At 45.2% G+C, this 25,066-nt stretch overlaps 1 protein-coding gene across 1 annotated transcript in view; it reads left to right on the top strand.

The window, feature by feature from the left end:
• Positions 1-25,066, top strand: part of LOC146185243 (ATP-binding cassette sub-family G member 1-like) — a 40,111-nt gene that overhangs the window by 1,843 nt on the left and 13,202 nt on the right. The window contains exons 2-8 of the mRNA XM_084605493.1: positions 6,067-6,166; positions 12,636-12,790; positions 18,333-18,450; positions 19,036-19,222; positions 21,913-22,058; positions 22,215-22,338; positions 24,253-24,367. Of these exons, the coding sequence (XP_084461619.1) occupies positions 6,156-6,166; positions 12,636-12,790; positions 18,333-18,450; positions 19,036-19,222; positions 21,913-22,058; positions 22,215-22,338; positions 24,253-24,367 (856 nt within the window). The 5' untranslated portion in view covers positions 6,067-6,155. The remainder of the gene's footprint in view (positions 1-6,066; positions 6,167-12,635; positions 12,791-18,332; positions 18,451-19,035; positions 19,223-21,912; positions 22,059-22,214; positions 22,339-24,252; positions 24,368-25,066) is intronic.

The following is a 25,066-nucleotide window of genomic DNA, read 5'->3' as shown; positions in this document are numbered from 1 at the left end:
AGGACACGAGTCAGAGGATTGCTGATTCCGTTCAGTAATACGCTTCAAGTGCCAACAGCGGGACCATATCGCCCGAGCATGTTTCCTTCGAGAGAGAGAGAGTTAAAGGCCACTAGAACCATTGCGTCAGGTACAATGCCTTATCGTCTCGGGAAGAGAACACATCTGTGGGCACGGACGGTATATTTGCGTTGGAAGCAGCGGACAGTCATGTCAGCCATGTAAGTATCACACAACCCATTGTACGCACATTGAATTGTGGAGGTGTTCCAGTGGAAATGCAGGTCGATACGGGGTCACCAATGTCAGACATCGCATATGGCCCACCTGTGAGCAAAACTAGACAGCGTGGCCCAAGCTGCGTGATCCGCCATTGAGACTGACTTGCTTCCTGAATAGGCTTCCCGTTCGGGGACTACTCAAGCTCAAAGTTTCACGAGGAAATCGGTCGTTGGACAGATCCCTGATGGTCCTCGGTTGCTCTGGCCCCAAATTGTGCGGGCGCGACCTGATCTAGGCATTCAACGGGCTGGAGGCGCCAACAGGCACCGTTTGGTATCAGAATTCGTTGACGTGTTCACGTTCACGCCAGCCTAAGTCTCATCAGCTGTCCGCCGGTACACTTTGAGATGTGGGAGAACGCAGTACCGAAATTTTGGAAAGTACGCGAAATTCTGTACGCCTTTCGTCCTATAGGGTAGACGCTGAACTGGAGAGCCTTGTGGCCGCGGGAATTATTGTTCCTGTGCCTCATTCGACGTGGGCCGCACTGGTGGTACCGGTAGTAAAGCGGAACGGCAACATTCGCCTCTGCGGCGGTGATTTTAAACTCACGGTAAACAAAGCTTGTCACACTGAGCAATATCCGTTGCCCAGGGTGGAAGACATTCTGGCAACGTTGAACGGTGGTGAGGTTTTCATCACGATAAATGTGCGGGAGGCTTACAATCAGCTACCGTTAGACGAGGAAGCCATGCTACTTACGATCATAAACACGCACAAAGGACTTTTTAGCTCCACTCGCCTTCCATTTGGGGTGGCTTCCGCACCGGCAGTGTTCCGATGCCGCATGGAGACCATATTGCATAAGGGATACGACCATAAGCTCCTGTTGATTTAGCTGCCTGTCCGTTCTCGAAAAACTATATGCCAGCTAAAGACTAAAGAAATAGATTATCTAAATATATACAACTGCGCAACTGCAACTGCAAACTTCAAGCTATTCTTTCATGGGCGCGCTCTAAAACTTTCTACTCCTTCGGTTCGTCTTCTTGCCTGTAAATCAATAGTTCTTCCTGCCTTAGATTATGCTTGCATTATTATGGACTCCTGTACAGAAACTAACATTAATAGGGTTGAAAAAGTACAGAGAAAGGGAGTAAGGTTTATTTATAATAGTTTTAAGCATTCTTCAGTCTTTGCCTAATTAAGAAGAGCTAACTTGCCGTCAATAAGTCAAAAAAATCGTCTCAACAGACTGAAGTTTTGATTTCTATTCAGGGGCACTATAAAACTGACCTCTCTGTAACCATCTCCTTCTCAGCTAGCTATGCTACAAGACGAAAGCATGATTTTACTATAATCCCATTTCAGCCACGTAATAACTACTATAAGTATTCAGTTTTCCTAGAACGGTGGCTGACTGGAAGGACCTGAGTGACCTTGAAGTTCTGCCTCTTTCACGGTCTTCATTTGCTTGCGTCATTCAATTACAATAATGAAAAGGGTGTTTTTGTTTTTTCTCAGCTTCAACTTGCTACTGCTTCTTTAATGTATCGTATGATGTATTCCCACCCTGATAAAATTCCAAATTATGGTTGCAGTGCTTATGAAGAATAATAAATAAATAAAATTTACCAAGGTCCAAAAACTTTTGAAAACCATATACGTGAGGATGACATTAGAACAGAGGAATTTTCTACATTAACACGCACCTTATTTTGTTTTCTTCCAGTTTTCTTCCAGTTTTCTTCCAGTTATACAGTGTGGGTACCAAGCTCAATCTCGTATCTTGGATATCTTGTTTTTATGTCAGGCCATGTATTTCGACTCTGAATACCATCCGAAAACTCCCGCTCTTACGACATCACTTAGGTTTGTTACAGGTAATCCATATTTCTTTGCACATAACTAGGTGTTCGGTTATATATCTTTGAAATTGGGTTTACGCCTTTGGATATTCATTTCAGAACGCAAGTTTCATTTCTCGGCATTGCGGACATTATATTTTATCTTATATGCCATACTGCATGCTTAAAATCAGGTAGTGCCTCTGCCCTTTTGTCAGCAGAGACACCTTATTTTCCAGTAATTTAAATGCAAATTGTAGTACGTGCTTCTGGAAGGAGTTGATATCACCGTTAAAAAAGCGACTAAAATTAAATGGGATAGCCGACAGACAAAAAAGTAAAGTGGAAGTTTACTGCTCACAACTAGGTTAGTATGTTATCGCTGGGTTGCCGCACGGGTTTGAGCGGGAGGGCAAGGCATCCCAGGGTCTGTGTGTTGAGGCAGCGATAAAACAACCGCTGAATCGTCGCGGGAGCCAAAACGTGATACTTTACTCATGCTCGGTTTCATGCCCTTGTCCTAAATGCAGTTAAGAAACCTACTTAACCGAGTGAAGTTTCTCTAAGCGGATGCTGAAACTTGAACGGTGATTTGCTAGCAGGCGGCGAGCCGATGGTGCTTCCCGGATTGCAGAGAGGAGGATGCTCGTGAAGCAATACCTCAAATCACAAAAATGCGCTGCCTATCCAACAAATACTACCTTCGCCCTATGATCCCCGCTTTCCTACTTCATAAATTTCCAGTTTTGACTGAGTGTAACAGTTACGCCATGCATGGTAAGAATATCTAGTGTTTCTTTTTTTTTTCTGTTAAGACGGAATTTGTAACTTAGAATTTGGGCTACTACATACAACATTATAATTAGATCTGTAATTAAGAATAACGAAGTAATCACCTGGGACCATTTTGTGTATGGAAGGCTGATATGCTTGCACATTTTTCAGTGACCCGATTAAAAGAACCGCTTTACCATTGATCCCCAACAGGCGAAATGAATCACACAGACGTGCGCTATTCTTGAAATGGCATGCCAACTCGCTCAATCGTCAGTTTTGATGAGTTCAGTGCTCGTACGTGCGTATCTTCCTTCCATCTTTGTCTAAGTCACGCTGTTTTTCTTGATAGTATACCAACTCCCCCCCCCCCCCAAAAAAAAAAAAAAAAAAAAAAAACAGTTCTAATGAGCCACTCTGCTAATCAGCGAATTTGGTGATACAGAAGGAGAAATTTCCCCATCGACGAGGGCTTCAGTGCTATCGCATTAATAAGACAACTGGTCGGGGATAGTTCGTGCTTCGTAATGGATACATCGCGTTTAACTGAGGCAGAAAACAAGGAACATGCAGGTAAACTGCAGACAAACGAAGCGCGTGCACCTTTCAAATGATTTTATCTCGCGGAATATGGCGCTTCTATGCTAATCCAGAACTTATGGAAGTGCGGGGCATGACAGAACAGAACATCACATTCCACGTCGTCCATATCAACCTGTACACTGGCCAGTTACCCGAACCATTCAACTTTGCTATGATAGAGGGCGATTGAGAATGCACTGATGCAAGGTGTTTTCTCTATCTGTCACGTGCGCTACCTCCATTGTGTGGATAAGCCATTTCGTGTGCGTTCGGGTAAGTCTTTCGCAGCATAATGGAGCGCTTACATTCGCTGTATCATCTGGGTAAGCATTTCGTTGATATTTTAAAATTTAATTTACCTTACGAGGCAGGCTGTTTCCAGACAAGGTACAGGCAGTTCACCCAACTGCCGACGCTGCGACCCTAGCTTAGTCGGCTCGGTTTTATTTCGCTACAGGTGCTGCTTTATGTTCGTGATACCTCTGACGTATCTGACGACTCGCCGTTCGGAAACCTACAAATGTATACGCTTGATTGGAACGCGACGAGAGTTTTAAGAAGCTGATGCTTCAAAAAAATAAGGCAACTTTCGTGCGTGATTCTCTGCTGCATGAAAAAGTGAAATAGGCAGCTAAAAACCGCAAGACGGCACTCTCTGACAACTGAGAAATTTCTTTCACGACGTTAAAAAATAATTCTGGTGGTGCTTTAGGACTGTATTTGGAAGAACAGTTCCGAATATAAGGCTATACCAGCGGAGTCGTAAACGTTATGCCGCGATGCTCATCGTGATCGTCACTGCTCTTCGCGGCTTTGCCGCGTTACGAGTTCATCTGGGTCAGGGAAGCCTTCGGAAGGTCGGCGCACTGTAGCGCGGCTTTCTATTACCGCCTGTCCGAACGCGACAGATAATGAGTCCGAAGGAGATAAAACTATTTGTCCAACTGTGCGCCACTGCCCCGTTGAGCTCATCTTCATGAGTCTCGCCTATGTGCCGAGGAGTAACCATGGAGTGCTTCGAGTCATCTCTATGCTGTGTCAGTCAATGCCAAAGCTCCTCTAAGAGGGGGGAGTGGGGGATTTCGCCTTAAGCCATGACCGGATGTCGTGTCGAACTGGGTTGTGTTGTTGCTTATTTAAACTAAACAGCAGAGATTATTAATCATGGTAACATTTTTGAAAATTACTGAGGGGGTGTGTGGTAATCATTGCCAGTCATGATGCAGTCGAGAGACAGAAGCGCAAATGACAGGAAACAATTTCTGTAAACTTAGAAAGCAAAGCAAATAGATTGTTAGAACCAGTATGCATGACATTGCGCGGTAGAGCGACGCGATCACTGCCCCCCTCTCCATAACTTTCCCTTGAACGCTGCTGGAGGCTGCCTCAGGGAACAGCTTTTGTTGCCAGAGGGCCACTCCGGTGTTTTTTGCTTTTTTTTTTCCCCATCATTTCGAATTATCGATAGCATTACATTCCTGGATGTGTACTGACTCCGACACATAAAAACCGTTTTTCGAAATTTCAAGTAGATATATTTTTAATATGTAAGAACAGCAAATCGACACCTAAACTGGTTTCATGGTCAGGAATGACGTTTCTGTTGACGAAACGGTGACGTCACATACAGTTTTGGAAAAACATTCGCACGTGTTTTGGATGGTGGAAATAAACTCTGGAATTTATGACGCAGTACAGAAAATGCCCGAGGTAGGTAGCCTAGTACAAGCCTTAGAATTTTATGATAATATGGGGAGCGGGCAATAACTCGAGCATAATGCTGGTGACGTCACAAACAGAGTGTTGCCCTCAGAAATCTCTGAACTGAGGCCACGAGAAGCAGAAGTTTTGAAATCAAATAGCGCGCGAATGAATCATCGCACGGTGCCGAAACTAGAGTGCGTCGAAGCGGAGAGGAAAACCTACGGTAAAATTTTTACCAGAGGTATAAGTGAAGGTCGAAAACCCTCCGGAGTTGCCCATTAAACACTGTCGAGGTATGTACTTTTGTGACAACCAACTGTAAACGCTCACGGTTGTCGACGAAGGTTTTGCAGGATGTGCATGACCACTGGAAAATAAAGGGGTTTCTGCGAGTGTATTTGTACACAATTGTATTTGTTGTGTTTGTACACCATTGTGAAAATATTTATCTTGAATTAATGAAGTGAATTGCGCAGGTATATTTTTTAGGTATCGTGAGCGAACAAAGTTTATATGCAATAAATCTCATACTCATAGTTTACAATGACTCCCTTTTGAACTGTTGTACGTGGCCTCTGTCCCGGCACTGAAATCGGTTCGGCACCTCCGATGAGAAAATTCCAGAGGGGTACAATGTCACATTCGAAGCAAGTACTTTAATTAGAACTGTCAGACTACTTGCACATCAAAAGAGATATATTTGCTGTTGTGACCAAAAGCAGCAAGAGCGATAATTAGGACGCGCGTAAACGGAAACCCATCAGAGGGCGGCACATGGGACGATGCTGCAGTTCCTTATCGGTCGCTCTCCGCTTAGCTGAAGAGTGTGATTATTTTCTGAGAGTAAAAAAAAAGAAAAAAGAAAAATAAAGCAAACACGCGGGTCTTGAATTCAAGAGCAACTGGTGTTCACGGCGATAACCCCGTCCAAGCGCAGGGAATGACCTGCGGCTGACAGAAGCCCTTCTATGACTCGACCCGGTCGCGAACAGGACTGCTGCTCCAAGTAGTCGACCGCAGCAGAGGATGGCGCCAGTGTAAGTCTTCTGCCCTGTTCTGACCAGACCAGGTGTATTTAGGGGTTTTCGACAGCACGAAAAAAAAAAATTTCTTGTTGCAATTGTCGAATAGTGTACGCAGTTTCAAAGATGTTATTGTCCCTGGAACAATGAGCTTGACAATGTTCTCCAACCATGTTGCGTTATCATGGAAGCTTAATAGTTTAGCGTGGCCATTTGTCACATCAAGAAGCTAAGCCCTGACAGCCGTACATAGTTCTTTGGCGATATCCGCGTAGAAGGATTCCTTTAATAAGGAAACCAATAAATTTATAAGGAAGTGACGAAGTGCACAAAGATAATCTGTCCATCGCCTTGTATATGACATGTAGTGTGCTTCTGTCTAGAACGTGTAAGCAACACCAGTTAACAATACAGTGTGTACTTTTGGCAACTTTGTTGTGTGGTTTGATTTCTGCTTGTTTCGTGAGCCTTAAAGTGCAGTTCTAGCTTAATCAAGCTTTTATTCTGTGTTCTTATTACTTGTGCCTTTCCGCATAAATGAACCCCGGGTTGTGGTATGCATCTCGAATGTGGACAATGCTCGATTTTTTTTTTTTTTTTTTTACTCTCATTAGTCGATCGCGATTGATCGGGCGCCCATCGTATGGCGTCACCTTAGACTCGGCGGAACAGCGCAGCCCGCGGGAAAATTCGCGCCAGCGGAATGCTGAGGCAGCGGAGCGGTGCAGCCGGTTTCGTTCGGCGAGGCGTACACGAGAATGTGTTTACCCGTTGTTCTGCGATGTGGCTTTAAAAGCTTATGTACTAAAACGGAGGGTTTTCGACTAGGATATTCTTTGAAAACAGAAGAGTCGTCTTCGGCAGGGAGTGAGAGTTTTCGGTAATACCGTGCGATTCCACCATGCGCTGGGAAACATGCACTTTGGTGACACGGCCTGCCTCTGTACTGAGCGGCAATCTTTTTTCTTTTTCGAAACCCACCAGAAGATCAAATACCGCCGGGCCGTGAAGCGGTGACGCCATGCTAGTGATAGCCGCAATTGTCTGGAGATGGAATGAAAAAAAAACAAACAACAACAATAGGTTCAAACGATCCAGACGAGAGCGATAGCCGATGATTTTCCAGCTCCGGGCTTGCAACGAGAGCTAGAAAAATAGAAAATGATCAAATGAGACCAGGAGTAGCATTACCTTGAAAACAAAGCAACAAACTTCCGTGACTCCGTGCACAATTATGCTACCATGGCTCACTGAACCCGGCTTGGACACTATCCAACTTAATCACCGTATGAACGAAGTGAAGCATCACCTAAGCATATACAATGATTCTTTGGTTGAACACTAGGAGTTGCTACAGATAACTGACTTCAGAAATGCTATAATAGGAATAGATTTCTCTTCTCATCCTGCGGAGGTTGTAAAAAGTAAAGTTAATTGTCCGGCTATGAGCGACAATATTTTTCGGATACCTACTGGGATAGATGCAGTCCTAGGAATATTTTGCTTTTCTTCATCTAGGATTTATCCGAGCGCAGGAAGTTCATCGCGGTCGACGGCACCTGTCGAGAGCATTTGAGGGAACTAATCCAGTACTGTCAAAACCGCGAACTACAATCGAATAAAAACAAAGAACGTGATGTGTTGTTGGATAGGCCATCAAAAACTAGGAGCGCATTCCATTGCTAAATATACTCGCCATGACGTGTCGTTTGTTATGGTGTTCTGCTTTCTCTGCGTTCCATGAATTTGCACGTACCCCGTGAACTGCGGGTTGCTGGAGTGCCGTTAAATATATTTTACAACGTTAGACACGTTTGCAATTTTTCCGAGGTAAGAAGGCCTTGTTTTTCTAGGCCCTAATACGCTTTCAATAAAAGGCCAGTGAGAAACACCGTGCTTAGGTGGGCAACGAAATGGGCGCAGCTGAGAAATTACAATAACACAGATGTTTGGGCCAGTTGGGTTTTAATGGGTTTTAATATGACACATTACATAAACCGTTGTCAAGTACGCGCAATACCAATGCGAAATAACAAGATATAAATATTTGCTACTCGTGAAGAAATGTGCGCAGGACCTATAAACATTGCAAATGGCGATTTCGTGCCTTGGAAATAAAAAAAAAAAAAAAAAAGATTATGGGTGTTTTTATGTACTAAAATTTCGTTCTTTTTTTTTCTTCTTGTACGCTGTATATGGAGCTGAGAGAAGCTTTTTTTTTTTTTTTTTTACTATGTGGTATTGAATGAGCTATGCAATGAGGGCTTTGATTGAGTGAGAAGGGCGTGCCACAGAAAGGGCTCAACGCAGACTCGGTCACCAGCACGCTGTAATTGGTTTACGACAGAAAAGAGGAAAGAAGACAAAACGTTCGTGAGAACAGCAGTCGTTTGTGTCTCCTATTTATTGTTTCTGCCAAGAGATAAAAATAAATAATAATAATAATAATAATAATAATAATAATAATAATAATAATAATAATAATAATAATAATAATAATAATAATAATAATAATAATAATAATAATAATAATAATAATAATAATAATAATAATAATAATAATCAGCCTGAATATACCCACTGCAGGGCGAAGGCCTCTCCCACATTTCTCCAATTAGCCCGGTTCTGTGCTAGCTGCATCCACTTGACCCTTGCGAACCTCTTACCCTCATCCGCCCACCTACCTTTCTGCAGCCACCCGCTACGCTTTCCTTCCCTTGGAGTCCAGTTTGTTACCCTAACCAACCATCGGTTATCCTCTCTTCGCACTACATGACCTGCCCATGCCCATTTCTTCTTCTTGATTTCCACTAGAATGTCAGTAACTTGAGTTATTTCTCTCACCCAGTCTGCACGCTTCCTATCTCTTAATGTTACCCCTACCATTTTTCGTTCCATAGCCCTCTGGGTTGTCCGCAACTTAAGTAGAACTCTCTTGGTTAGCCTCCACGTTTCAGCCCCATGGGTGAGTACAGGTAAGATGCAACTGTTGTATACTTTCCTCTTGAGCGATACCGGTAAGCTGCTAGTCATAATCTACGAGTGCTTGCCAAATACGCTCCATCCCAATCGCATTCTTCTTGTTATTTCCTTTTCATGGCCCGGATCTGCGGTTACTACCTGTCCTAAGTAGACACATTCGCCTACTACTTCTAGTACTTCGCTACTTAATGTAAACTTCTGTTCCTTCCCGAGGCTGTTGAACATTACCTTAGTCTTCTGCATATTGATTTTTAAGCCTACATTTCTACTTTTTCTGTCTAGGTTATCAATCATTATTTGCAGTTCATTCCCCGAATTACTTAGCAAGGCAATGTCATCAGCAAATCACAGATTACTGAGGTATTGTACATCTACCCTTATCCCTAACTGCTCCCATTCCAAGTCTCTGAATACTTTCTCTAAGCAAGCTGTGAATATTACTGGGGAGATTGTGTCTCTTGCCTAACACCTTTATTTATGGGAATTGTGTTGCTTTTTTTATGTAGAACTATGGTTGCTGTGCAGCCACTATAAATATCTTCCAACCCTTTCACGTACGGCTTGTCTATCCCCTGATTTCGCAATGCCTGCATCACCGCCGAGGTTTCTACTGTGTCAAATACTTTTTCGTGATCAATGGATGCTATGTATAAGGGCTGGTTATATTCCCAGCATTTTTCTATCACCTGGTTGATGGTATGGATATGATCGATAGTAGAGTGCCGTTTTTGAAAACCTGCTTGATTTTTTGCTTGATTACATGCAGTCTAAGGCTCTCCTGATTCTATTAGCGATTACCTTAGTAAATACCTTATACGTAACAGGCAGTAAGCTGATTGGTCTGAAAATTTTAAGGTCCTTAGCGTCCCTTTTCTTATGAATGAGGATAATGTTCGCATTCTTCCTAAAGTAAATACTTTATAACTATGTCAGCAGAAGTAGGTGTGCAAACATTATTTCTTCCCATCCATCAGGGGGTAACGTGGCTCGAACGAACGATAGCGGCTGCCTTGTCCTTGTCGGCCTTTTCTTGTAAACGTACTGCCATTTTAACTTAGGTTGTTGGATTTTTCCGATTTAAAATTGCCGTTAAAATGACGACTACAGATGCTGGAGTGCTTCTTCGGCTCCAAGTCTCCCGGGCCTACACTACAGGAGAACAGGAGACACAAAGCGTTCGGCTGCAACAAGATTTTAAAATATTCCGCACTTTCCACGACCACGCGGTAACCAACTCAGTAGATACGGGTTCTGTCTGGGAAGGAACCGTGTCCAGGTCTCCCGTCGCTCATGCTTTTGTGGAAATCGGTAGAAATGAATCGACTTAGAAGCGTCCGACAAGTTTGCGTAGCTGCCAGTGCAGTCAACAGCGTGACAAGTTTACCCAGACTTCGTTTCACCGTACATATTCACGCACAATGTTACTTAAAAATTAGGAGCACCGAAGCAATCTCACACAGACCAACGACAGACTGCACACTACAATGCGCCGGCAGGCGCCGGTGTATTCCAGCAACGAGCGGAGCGCCGAGAGGTGGCGCCACTTGTCCATCTGTCCGATGAAATAACTCCCAGCTTCTGTCTGCTCACAACTCAGATTAGTCTGAGATCGTGTGACCTAAATCAGATGGTCGGACTTATAGGCCTGCGTGGTCTTCAGATATGACGATCGGGAGAAGGTGATGGTTTAGTGATCGCTGCCATTGTTTCATGCCAGAGAGGCATGAGCATGCTATTGTTCGCAGCTCTTTTGGTGAACTCAGGGGAGCTCAGTTAGGCCATTGTGTGACAAAGAGAATTTGCATGGACCACTGAATAAAAAAAGATACAAACTACAAGAAAGTGAGACGATTGAAAGCGGCCCTTTAAAAGAGCATTTAAGTGAGTCTTCGAGACTCACGTAAAGATGTCTGCACTCAATTTAGCTCATTTTCTCCAGAAACAGCTAGTCATCATTTGGCGATTCTGCATGATTCTCAAGTGACTGAAGCTGTCAGTAACCGAAGCAACGTGTTGAGGTTTGTTTTACATTGTAATACTAGCACAAACTATATATTCTCATACTGCACATCCATGTTAAGTAGGCCTTTCAATACAGTTTTGTGTTTTGTCATAGCGGTATGAAACTGCCCGCAAAAGATTATGACGATTGAAATGCCAGCGCAGTTACCATTGTCAACGCTTTTTGGTCTTTGAAATACGAGTGATGCAACATATCTTACGTGCTTATGCGGGAATTTTGGAGGCCTAACTTCTGATCATGTTGTATACCTGAAAAGTCGCTGAAGAGAACTGATAGACTAGACATTTTGCACCGATGCGCATGTAAATCCCATAAAGAGAAAGCTGAGATGCGCTCACAGGATTCATACTTAGGGCACTCAAACTGACACACATTTCTGTGTTTATTACCTGTATAAAATTGTCAATGAAGCAATGAGAAGGCAGTCCAAGTTCCGATGCTTTAAAAGTTCAGTCCTAAGATTTTTTTTTATGGGTATATATCTGTATACTGCGTCTCAGAAGATCTTTGCAGCACTGTGAAAGGCAGAGACGACCTGGTTCAATCAGGATTATGCGTACTATAATAGATAATTGTGCTCTTAAGCACCTTTTTCCCCTCGAAATGGCGGGGGTACAATTATCTATTGCAGTGCGCAGAGACGAAAGGTCCGCAAACCGCATATTAAAAGGTCGTCACCACCCTCAGAAAAACAGGTTTGACTGGGGCGGTTAAAGTTTGCAGTAGGCAAGCTGTGGACCGTGCTGTTTGTATAAAGATGACATCTTGTAGAAATTAAGCATCTCGGTGTCGTCCCACTTGGAAGTTGTAAAGCTTAATTATTCTAGCCTCTATAGCGAAAGTGAGGCCAGTCGGATGTCGCTCGTGTGGAAAATGAGGCGTCCATACTGGACATGCGATGCACGCAGTTTATGCAAGCGGAGCGGGAGGAGCAGCGTGGCTGCGTGGGACGTTTCCAAACCGCAGCGCGAGTTTATCCTTTAGTGTTTTATCCTTTACCAAACAGCAGTGCCAGTTACACAGCGCGTGTTCAACCGCGATAAGAGGAACACGAGAGCGACTTAATTCTAGGGCAGAATTGATCTTCGTATGGCGATAATTTTACTGCCACCTGTCACCCATTTCTCATGCAGAAGCGGGACTACAGTAATTCGTATGTAAGAATTATATGTGCAAGGTTGCCTTGTTACAGGGTGCAGGATTACCTATAGAGGATACCCGTGACACCTCAACAAAAATGAAAACGATCAGCAACTTTGTATCGCTCCTTTAATTGATTTTGGTGGTGCACACGCTTCAGATGTTAAAAAAGCATAGCAGTCTTACCGCAGATGATCTACATCTTCGGGAAAGCCGCGTCTTCTGCACGAGAAGCCATGCTTAAATAACAATTCGAATCACTGACCCCGCTTTTTTGATGCTGTAATAAAACAGCTTTGCTATTATAAATGTTTCTTAAAACGGATTTCTTTCTTCCAGGTTACAAGGGAACGGCAGTCTTCCAAACAATGAAGGAAGTGAATTCTTGAGCTTGGACATTCTGCTTAAAGACACTGAGATGATGGAACCTCGTGTTTGCCCTCCTGTCACTGTAGAGTGGAAAGACATCAGCTTTTTCGCCCCGGTCGGCAAAGGTAAATGCGTTCATTCACGAGTTTCGTGTTTCTCCTGCATCGACCCTTGGTTTGGCTTATAGAGTTTATTGTCCCAAAGCAACTCGGGCTATTAGAGACGCCGCTGTGGAGGACTCCGAAAATGTTGACCGCCTAGGGTTTTTTTAACGTGTAATTGACATCGCACAGCACACGGGCGCCTAGGATTGACCCTTGACATCGGATATAACATATTCCTGACCTTAGCTGTAACGACGATGCACGCTTACCAAGCAGCATCTGGTATAACGAACATGTGACATTGGTTATAACAAACATGCATTCATACAACGTAATCTCGGGTATACCGAACACGCAGCCTAGGTTCAAAACAAGATGCATGCTTACCTCGTGATTTCGAATATAATGAACACGTAACCTCAGTTATAACGAAGATGTCCCCGTACCACGTGACTTCGGATATGCCGAACACGTAACCTCAGTTAAGGGAATCGAAGATGCATGGTCGTGCCATCAGCGGGGAAGTACCTTGAGCTACCACTCGATATCCATGTTTGACAACATCGAACTGTTCCATTGTTTTTATCAGGAAGTTCATGCTTTCGCGCCACAGGGCCTGCATAGCGGCTATAAAAGTTCATAGTGCCGAAGAACTACTTATCACGGTCAAACTAAACAGCGAATCTGATGTGAAGCCCCTGCTGAGCTTAGAGAAAAAGGAACCCATCGTAGCGGAGCGGATTCGAATCCAACAGTTTCTCACGGAAACTAAGCGACTACAGAACATCATCAGTTCAGTTCAGTTCAGTTCAGTCGTTCAGTCGTGTCTGACTCTTCGTGACCCTATGAACCATATCACGCCACAGAACATCATAGCTATCGCCAAAGCCGATCATCCCGCCTGGTTAAGGGCCGTCTCCGTTAGCGCCTTTATATATGAGAAAAAGCTTATGCATGCCCTACTCGGTTTAACTGCGTTCGAATACCATTTCCTTTTTGTCTTTCGAGCCATTAAGCGGCGTCTGCCTTAACTGGGTACATGAAGCACACCGAAGAAACCTAAATATGAGATGTCGGCTTTTGCGAGGCAGCTCTATTCGACACAATTAGCACAAACTATTAATACGTTCGAAAGTTGGACAGCTTGTCGAAAGTTACAAGAGCCGCTAAAATGGCAGTACGTGCATTAAAACGTAAATTCAGGTTTTTCTTAGACATAAGGAAGAAAATTCTTTATCGCTATGCCAAACTTTTTTCGCAATGACCTTTCACGTTCTCAGTAAAGAGTAAGAAGAAAGAAAACTATTTTACGAAAATGTGCATGTCTTGTCTAACGTCTAAATCCTTCAGGTTTACTTCACCATACTAGGTTTAAATAATTTTTATACGCCATGGTACAACTACAGGTGGTATGCAGGTGACGGCATCCGCAAGGGCCGCTAGCGGCCGGCGCGGCATTCGCCATATGTGCGGTCGTGTGTGCGGGCGCCGCAACCAGCCGCAGTATTCAACTCGTAGTCCGTGGGGTGAGCTTTTCGCGTCTTGCAATTTTTTCGTGCACCAGCCAAACTTCTGCGAGTGAGTGGATACACCCTGGACTTAGTGTAAGAAGAAAAACGACGGTCTCGATAATATTGTTACGTTAGGCGGTGCTGCACTGATATGCGCATAAGAAGGAAAAAGAAGAATCTCGGGAGTTTTGACGAAGACGACGACAGGCAGCTACTGCTAGGCTTCCTTGACATCTCCGAGGCATACGACTGCATTGACCATTGCACCTTGTGGGCAGTGCTGAGGAGTATCGAGATGCCGGAAGAATGGCTACAGCTGTTGAAAGCCATATACGCACAAAATTGGGCTGTCATACAGTGGGACAACATGGTGTCGGAGCCGGTAACCGTATCTCGTGGTCTTAGGCAGGGATGCCCCATGTCGCCCATACTTTTTATGCTCTATGTGTCCCGTATGACAAAACGACTTGCAGACAGTGGTGTGGGTTTTGATCTCACATACATGGAAAATGGTATTTCCCAGCATCGCCGCATCCCAGCCCTGCTGTATGCTGACATCGTTTTGATGGCTGACTCAGTCCCGGATCTCCAGACCCTGCTGGATATATGCTCGGAGGAGTGTTCCGACCTTGGCATGAGTTTCAACGCCAGGAAATCGGCGCTCCTGGAGCCCAGTAGTATTAAAGCAGGAGGCGAGAAGCCAACCATGCGACTCCAGGGAACCGAGATTACCTGGACAACGGTATACAAGTACCTCGGCGTCGAACTCACTGCTCAGAGAGCGTATCTGAGGGACTATGAAACAAAGCTCCGCGCCAAGGCATTGGCGAGGAGAGCGCTCCTTGGCACCAGGGCGCTGTGGACGTTCAGCCGTTTCGAGGTTGTTAGGGCCCTGTGGAAGTTGGTGGCCGTACCTGGGCTCACCTACGGAAAAGCCGTACTGTGCATCTCTTCAGCTACACGGGGGGCACTCGAGGTCCGCCAACGTGAGGCTGGCCGCCTTGCGCTGGGAGTCCATGGATATGTCACGAACGAGGCCGTACAGGGCGACCTCGGATGGTCGTCCTTTGAAGCGCGTGAGACCACTGCCAACCTTGCCATGCAGCGTCGCCTGAGTGCTCTGCCCGACGGTAGATGGTCCAGGGAGGTGTAAAAGTACATAGTACTTAAATGCTCCAACACCAAGTGGATGCTCCGAACTCGGAGGCTGGCCGAAAAGTACGGAATTCCGCAAGCCGGCCTGTCAGAGGTACTCCAGCCTGCGTGGAGAAAGAAGATCCGCAACCAGGTTCGGGAAGCGGAAACAGAGAGATGGCTCAGAGAAACACAGGCGAAGTCATCTCTGGCGGTATACTCCAGTGCCAAGCATACCATCACTAAAGCAAACCTCTACGACAACACGCGAGGTAGCGGGCTGCTTTGCGAGGCACGGAGCGGCGTGCTGCGCACAAGGACAATACGAGCCAAATACACCGAGGGCTTGGATACCCGGTGCCCCAGGTGCGGCGCGGCCGACGAGACCATCCAACATGTAGTGATCGAGTGCCCAGAACTGCGACCCGCCCCCACTACAACAGCGACAACACCAACGGAGGCGCTTTTGACAGCACTCGGTCTACAGTCGACGTCACCACCCGAAGAGACTAGGGTAATCATGAGGGCAGTGGAGACGACAAAGCGCCGCTTCGAGGACTGGTGGCGCAACAGAGAAGCCTGTTAAATCTCTTCTTTCTCTCTCTTTCTTACTTCTTCGGACTATTTGACTGGACATTTAGCATAGAATTTTCTCTCACTCCTTAATTTTTTCTACCCCTTTCTCCTGGCCTGATCCAGAACTTTGTGATCCCCCGATACAAAGGGGAATGGCCGCATCAGCATCAGCATCAACATCAGCATCAGCATCAGCATCAGCATCAGTTGGCTGGTGCCTGCAGGAAAGGCCTGTTATGTGAATGCCTTGTGTCCTGTCTCCGCTCTCTGCATCCTCAAGCTGAACTACCCCCGTAACAATATGTTCGACTTTGTGAAAACATATAGGCTCGTACGACTGCGGTAACTTCATCGTGATGTGTGGCGTGCAACAAGACCACTGCTTCGCGTTGAATTCCCCGACATCGGGGCCTGCCTTGCGATTTGAGGTCTTAAGTTTTGCGACAGGTGAAGAAATTAAAACTTACAAATCCATGAAAGTGTTTTAAGGTTTTGGCAAGCGAGTGAGCCCAAGAGCTACACGTGTGCGAGGGCGCCGATGGTCGGCGTTCTGTTTTTAGAGGTCAGCAAATTGCGACGTGTCTGTTCTTTCAGGTAGCGCTAACTGTGACATCTGCCGGCTTGCAAGTGACGTGTTACAACTGTATGAAGGCTTATCGCAACACATCGGGTTGTTACGAACCTAGGTACCATATGTTATGTGCATTTCAAGCAGAGCTACGTTGCCCACTAAATTTGTAAAACTTGCTCGCTGAATGTGCCGTTTACGCTGCCAGCGCGTGGAAGTATTTGTTCGATCTTCTGTCACCCAAATTAAGCAACTACACTGCTTCGCTTTACTGCTGAGACAGTGCCCGTGAAAGCTTCGATCGGCAGTTTGCCGAGTACCGCAACTCGAAATGTGCGTTTCACGGCCACGCTAGCTTTAGAATTGGGGCAACAGAATGCGCTCGCTCTTCAAGATGTGTTCTGGCTCAGTGGTAGCTAACAACGGATTTAGTGAGCTGCAAGCCGTGCTGCGCGCAATGGGCAGCCGGCTACTTTTGCGGTCGAGCTATTGCACGGGTGAATGCCTAGTTACAACACGGAACAGGCAGTGCTATGTTCCGGAGCAGGAAAAAGCCGCTACAGACTCATGTGCCTAAAGGACGTCACAACGAAAAGTGGACGTGAAAGTATTTAACAACTTGATAAACCTTTGCGGATCACTTCCAATATACGGCGGGCACCTGACAGCGAACCTGATACTGCTCGAGACGACGCGCGCCGATTCCACCGGCGACCTCCGACATGGCGGACGAGGCGGGATGATGCTCGCGCCATCTTGTGGTACGGCCTCAGTGAATACCTCCTATAGTTTGGCCACAGAATTTAAATTTCAGAAATTTCAGGCCGCAGAATTGTAGTTCAGTTATTTAATGGCATCAGCAATGAAAAATTGTATGGTGTCGCTTATCTTCGGAGATTTATTTACTGTATATAGTGGATATGAATACATATTTTAGCTGCCAGTCAGCTCTCCCGAGGGGCGCGGTCCTTGTAAAGCCAGTGTAAGCTTGAAGAATATGGATGCAGCTTAAATTGTAATTTTAAGACATAGGTCAATGTGTGAAGACGTATCATTAGAGTGATCATGCTTGTTGCGGGGAAATTTAAAAATGTGTATTAATAGCCAGTTGGGGAAACACCTTATGATGGGAAACTTTTTTTGGACGACAATGCGAAGACAAAACAAAGTTCAGAGAAAAGTATAGCGAAAAGGCTTGTTGTGCCAATCTGGATACTGCTTAAATAATCGTTCCTACAAGTACGCGTAAAATCACTGAATCCTAAACGTGGGGAGCATCCGGCCGCACATATATTGTGGTTGCACGTGCCCAACAGTGAGAGGAAGAACGCTTGTCTTTGGACTTGCCTGAGCAAAAAAAAAAAAAAAAAGCTACAAGATGTAATCTCTGAAGTGACGAAAATTATTCTTATCGACGGCGGTGAATGTGTCAGTTTGCCTTTTTAAAGCAGTTTGAATGATTCTCAGTGCCGCCTAGCTTTTTGTTCTGCCCAGTTTTTTTCCACTCTTGGGAAATACGCATCCCCAGCACTGCTCGTTGAAAAGCGTCTTCTAAAAACGCTCAGTTTCAACTCTGCTTGTCCTGTATTCACCTCCACTATGACATTCCTAATAGCCTGGGTTGCTTTGAGATATTAAACTGTAAAACCGATTAAAGTCGAATAAAATCGCCTTTGTTTTTTCTTTGAGAGCAATTTAGCGCTTTTGAGCATATTATGCGGAGTTACGTACATCTATATATCATATTTCTTTAACGTTGCCTCACTACTTGCAGGAAAGAAAAAGCTGCTGAGTCGCCTGTTCGGGCGGGTGACTCCGGGCACGCTCACTGCTATCATGGGACCATCGGGAGCTGGGAAAAGCACGGTGTTGAACATCCTGTCAGGTTACTAGTGAGTGTTCAGCGCTATGTGCTTTGAATACAATGCTCAGACACCAAGCTTACAAATGGATGAACTTCGTTCCAAGCCACATATAACTGTGAAAGCCACAAGGAGTAAAACGTTATTAATGTAAATGTTACCGCTGGAGAAAGAAATGTGGTTCTAACTCAATATCATTTTAGCTGTGCAGAGCGCTTTGTGTATAGTCTGTAACTGCTGAATGGAGCAGTCTTCAAGAAGGATGTTCACTGCTCAGTGACTGCTGTACCGATCTTCTGAAACAATGAAACAGTGAAACACTCAGGAGCTAACTGTCTATCTCAACCTCCCGGGGAAAAGCTTAGCGAAATTTATTTCATCGGCATTCAAGTAGCTACGAGCAGGCAGCAAATATGCTGCCATTATTTTGGTGCATTCGTTTTGTCGGTACCGTTTTGTATTTCCGCTCTCGACCACAAAGTGGTTCTTGTTTTCCTAGTACAGTTATTTTGATACTTAAACCACATCGCAGTCGACGATCGCAAAGAGTGGAAGTAAACCTAGAAAGATATTGCTGAGCGCAGGACTTTCTAGACGACTTCTGTATTGTTTCAGCGACAAGGGCTACGAAGGCGAGATACACGTCAACGGCTATTTGCGTGACACCAAGCTGTTCAATATGCAGAGCTGCTATGTCATGCAAGAAGACTGCTTGCTACAGTATTTGACGGTGCGCGAAGCCCTCACCATAAGCACCGAACTGCGCATGCCGGGCCTTGGCGACGAAAAGGCTTCTTCACGTGTGAGTGCATCAGAATATGACACGACCTCTGTGCTCTTTCACCCATATTATGCTTCCTTGCGCACGAATTGACCGACTGACTTGCTGCTTTAATTACAGACTGGGGGAAAATGAACAGACGAGTTACTTTTTCACACAGGCCTTCAACTTATTCAAAAATCAACAACTGACTGTTTTGTCAATTACCGAAATGCTTGACGTTCAAGTACCCAAAAGCTCAAAAATTCATGCAGGCATAGTTTGACTTAAGGCACAATCTGAATTCAAGATTCCACCGATAAGTTTTAGATGCATTTATAAGAACGTTGCGTGAAAGTTGTCAGTCTTACGACATGTGTACCAGCTGAAGCTAGTGCAGTATCTTGGGTATATCGAGCAGAATCAGCAACTACTGGCCCGGACTCTCCTAAAGGAAACACTGGGGAAAGAACTTGTTCTCTTTTATACGGTATATGCACCTGGCACTACAGTTATAAGAGGCACATATCAAACAAAACAAACCAGTTTTAAGCATTGCTTTTCATAAACGGAATGGAAACTTTGGGTTATTAGCAAGTCTATTTTAACCTAGTGTTCGTGAAGGCTAGAACGAAAATTTATCCAACCATTTATAGCATTGAAGGTGAGAAAAATCGGTTCTGTTGGTGACATGAATTCTGGACCACCACCTTCCCGTGGCAGTATTTGTTACATACCCGCTGACCCCGCAAGCTCAGGAAGGAGACGAAGCCGAATATACAAATACCTAAAGCGGGGGCACTTGTCTTCGTTGTGTTCAGCACGAATCCGAGAAATAGAGTACATTTCAAACAAATAATTACCATCGATTACAGAACGTAGTGAGATGGCTGCATGGAATCGCGAAAAGCAGGCGTGAAAAAGTCTGGGAAACATTATTGTGGCCGTAGCGAGGTAAAGGAGACTTTGATATAAACCACGAGAGAGGTCCTGCTTTAAAAAATGGAATAAAAACTTATTTTGGTGTGAGTAAGAGCGTATGTTTATATACATGTAGAAGGCGTTACCACCGGTTGTTGAGTTTCTAACTTGAAATTATTTCATAGGAATAAAGTGGCTGACGGTATTCATTTATAGGCGGCCGCAGTGCAAGTAACTTTCTGTTAAGGAATATAGGCAAATGAGGAGCAAACAATAAAAAACGAGAGGAAGCCACAGCTGCCGAAACCAGCATGGGGAATGTTCTTTTTATTGCTGGTGTTGATCAAAGCAAACTTGATAATGCAGTCTGCTTATAGCTGAAATATAATTGATAAACACACACACACACACACACACACACACACACACACACACACACACACACACACACACACACACACACACACACACACACACACACACACACACACACACACACACACACACACACACACACACACACACACACACACACACACACACACACACACACACACACACACACACACACGCGCGCACACACACACACACACACACACACACGCGCGCGCACACGCGCACACACACACACACACACACACACACACACACACACACACACACACACACACACACACACACACACACACACACACACACACACACACACACACACACACACACACACACACACACACACACACACGCACACACACACACGCACGCACACGCACACGCACACACACCCGCGCGCACGCACGCACGCACGCACACACACACACACACACACACACACACACACACACACACACACACACACACACACACACACACACACACACACACACACACACACACACACACACACACACACACACACACACACACACACACACACACACGCGCGGAACAAGGAAGCTGCTCAAGGAGGAACGGTGTGACTAGGAGATGGGCAAGCGAGGTACAGTGCAGCAGATTCAATAGTGAATGCAGATCCCAGGATCAGCAGAGGATGCCATTTGTGTCAAAATGAAGTGCCTTGGTGACACTGTTTAGTGGCTCTTGGATCAGTTTAGAATTTATGGCTTCCAGGGCTCTACCTCCGATAGGGACAAATGCTACCAGTATTATGTTGATGCTGGAGTCCCCCCCCCTTTTTTTTTTTTTTTGTGAGGGCGAGGCTAAAGACATCGTTCTAGGCCTGAGAGAGCAGAAACCCATTTTTCCGAACGAGGCAGGCACAAGCAGAAAGGTGAGCCCAGCAGAAATGTCTAGTCGAGCGAGCTGCCATCGCACGCGTTGGACAGCCACTTTCTCATGGTGCGCCTCGTCGTCTCCAATTTACATTCGGGCGCAAGTCTGTCCGAAAGCAAGACTACGCAATTTGAATGCGTAGCTGCATACGCTTGGGCAATCACGCCACGCCGCAGACGCTAACAATTTTTCGTCATTGCTGTGGTAAAGAGCAGGGATAGCGAGGAAAGCCCACCGTCTGTGCTGCCGGCCTAGATCCGGAGACTTTTACGCTCCACACTTTTCGGCGGCAACTGCCGATCAACTCAGGCTTATTGCTAAGACACCAAGCCTAGCTCTGTAAATTTTGAAATGAATTATCTGTCAGTTATAAACTGATTACGCTATTAAGTTCACATTCACAAACATCACAAATTAAAAAAAATATCATGTTTCTTTTTTTGTTTCGGTGTTAGTTTGCTTCGAATATTGACTTTCGATACCTATTTTCCCCTGTACTTTGTGTGCATCGCGCGCAGGTGGCTGAAGTGCTAACCCAGTGGGGCCTCATTGATTGTGCTGATACGCTCACAAAGTCTCTTTCTGGCGGAGAAAAGAAGCGCTTAGCTATATCGCAAGAACTTATCGCCAACCCACCTGTTGTATACCTTGATGAGCCGACAAGGTGCGTATAGCATTAACACTCTTTTTTAAATCTGCCCAGTTTTAGCGCATTCTCCTTCAACCGTGAGTGATCACTTTGAAAGCACAGACAAAAATGATGTCATGTAAAGCGCTCGAAGAGGCATGCCAAACAATGGATAAATGCTCTGATGCGCAGTGGCCTCGACAGCAGCTCGGCGTTGCGATGCGTTCGAGTACTGAAGTCGCTTGCCGCCTGCGGACACACCGTCGTCTGTGCAATCCACAACCCTAGTGCCAAGCTCTTCTCTCATTTCGATAACGTGAGTCTCAGAAAAACCCTGTGCTGTGCTGTGCAAATTTTGGTAACAGCGTGTTGGTCCACTTCACCTAACTGGACAGGCACCCGGCAGCCATTCTGGCTTTGGAGCTCAATAATACTTTATGCGATATTGTAAAATAAGGAATCGCATATAAAAGAAATGGGGGTAGCGAATATGAATAAATACATTTCAATATAGGCTGCTGGTTTCTCGATCTACTCATTTTGCGGTAAGCATGCGCTGAGCAGGTAGATCTCCCAGCGTATAAGCTTTGAGATTTGTAAAGGGAGTATATATTGCTGCGTATTCCAGAAGCCCTTTCACTCCTCCTGCTGTGCCCGTGAGGGTCACGTGCTTCCCCACGAATGTATTAGGCATAGCTCCTTCGGGAATGTAGTCGCGTTTCGACGTAACGTATACGTGCCAAACCTTCCTGGCGTACTTCTGACTGTGGCTGCAAAAGTACCCCTTTATCTTCAGTCGCACAATCGAGGTCTTACGTAGATAACTTTGACCAAATGCATGCCCGTTTTTGTGTCGAGGAGTTTTTCTTGTTTGTGCGTATCGAACTGCGAAAAGAAGGAAATGAGTTTTTTTTTTTTTTGACGGAAAATAGTTGGCCTTCTGTTTAACTCGTTTGCTAGTGCTCTGAAGTGATTCTTTTTTGTTATGCTGTGCTGTTAGTACATGCAAGTTAGTCCTCTGACGACGCGGAAAATAGTAGACGCGATATTGCTGACGGCTGACAAAGGTAGTGTAACATATGGGCAAGTCCCTGAAGTGGGGTCTTATGCCAGGCCGGGACGTACTATTGCAGACAGACCAGACGTCAATGGCTACCAAATGAGTTTGCGTCTATTGTGCTACTCCAACAGACATCGACTTTCCGGTTTTCCATTTAACTCTCTGTTTTGTAGTGAGTGGCTTATAAGAGTACATTTTTAAATACACCTTCGCAGAAAAATGTGTTTGGATTCAGCCGTTTAGACTCTCATTTCGCCACTGAGTCTACCGTCATGCACAATTGTATCAACAAAACTTCTCGAAGACCAAGCTACCGCCTATTGAGAAAAGAAGAAAGCGTTGTTAGTTCAGCTATGGCCGGAGTCGAGCGGCGGCGGCTTGCATGAAAGCGCGCACCGTCGTAGCTGTAGTCCGGCCGCAATTTAGCTGGCCGCCTCTGAGCGCTGTCGCGTCGCCTGCAGAAGTCAAGCAGAGCCGCGCCATCCCTGACGATTGGCTTCTCCGACGAACGGAAGACATTACGAGGTGGTTAGCAAATCGATCAGTCTTCGTTGAATGATGCGCTTAGGTCAGATTAGATTAGCTGTATCACTTTTTAAAACTTTGCACTGCACCGCTCTCTTCGACAGAAAAGCGAGCCAATTCTTACGAGAGCGCCTGTGCGTGTGCGAAGTGTCACGCCTCGCGCTTTGAAGAGAGCGTGAGAAGGAATCTGCTTTTACTGAATACTAATGTCCCGTTTTGTTAGCCTACGCTCCAGGAAGAGACACAGCAGTGCAACAATAAATCAAAGAAGTTAGAGGACTTTCGCGAAGGCCCTAGGAGCGTCAGTGAGCAACACGTTCGAATGGACTTGATGGGCATGCACTGTGGGCGTGCATGTGTGAGCCAGTGAACTTGACCACAACTATTAACTGCGTCGAAAACTTGGCGGGGAAATATTTTATTGACACTTCGCTTATTCTTTGTAGGCGCAGTTATTTCTTTGGGGATATTTTTCGGTCATCCATTAGGACGTGTCTCTCCTAAATGTACATAAACGTTTAGAGCATACCTGGAGTCTGTGACTTTATACAAGAAAAGAGTGACAACACCACGATAAATACATATTTGCTAATATGCAAATATTATCCTTTACTAGCCTCTAGTCACCTGATTTACTCGTTACAGCTCTACATGCTTTCGGAAGGAATGTGCATCTACAATGGCTCGGTGAAAAAGCTGCTTCCATTTTTGGATTCAGTGAATCTCCGTTGTCCACTTTACACAAGCCCTTCTGACTTTTGTAAGTATTTCCTGTCATGAAAATGCAAAATCTAATACCTTGGTACTTCATTCGTATAGCGAATCGTCGTATTTACCCTGAATTTAGTCATTTGTTCGTACTTTGTGCGTCTTTGCAGTTGTGCGGTTACTATTTGCTTATTGTAAGCGGTTCTTTTTCATACCTATTATCTATATCAGAGTGCTAAAGACCCCGTGGCGCTTGCTGGCATTCGTGTGCCATTTCCTGTCTTCCATGTGTGTAACGCTTTTGGGGCCTATAAGAGTGCAATAAATGATGATGGAATATGCTGCAACTGCAAGCACTTGTAGTAAGAGTAGGATTATACGAACATGAGCGTTCTTACGTTTTCTGATGAATTTCGCTTACGATCCGGATTACATACAAGTAATTTGCTGTGTACGAGAATCAACAAAAAAGTCGCATGCGGCGATATCAGGATGCTATTCCACTCTGCTGCTATTCTATGGAGCCGAAGTCTTCGCCCGCTAACCGAGCTGAAGGGAACAAAGGGGAACCGACAACACGGGTGCACATGATGTTATTGGTCAGATAGGCGCAAAACATCGACTCTTTGGTAATCCTCGGTAAGAGATGGCTATGCAAGTATATTTTCAAAATTACCGGCTGGAATAGCAGTGCAACTTCAATGGTAAACCTCTGCCCTGTATTATAGGACGTTCTGAAGCGCTAGTTGGC

The sequence above is a fragment of the Amblyomma maculatum genome, chromosome 6 (assembly GCF_055883805.1).
Source record: "Amblyomma maculatum isolate TAMU_Amacu chromosome 6, ASM5588380v1, whole genome shotgun sequence".
NCBI lineage: Eukaryota > Metazoa > Arthropoda > Arachnida > Ixodida > Ixodidae > Amblyomma > Amblyomma maculatum.
Note: the sequence above shows the minus strand (reverse complement) of the source record. Positions and strands in the feature narration are given on the sequence as shown.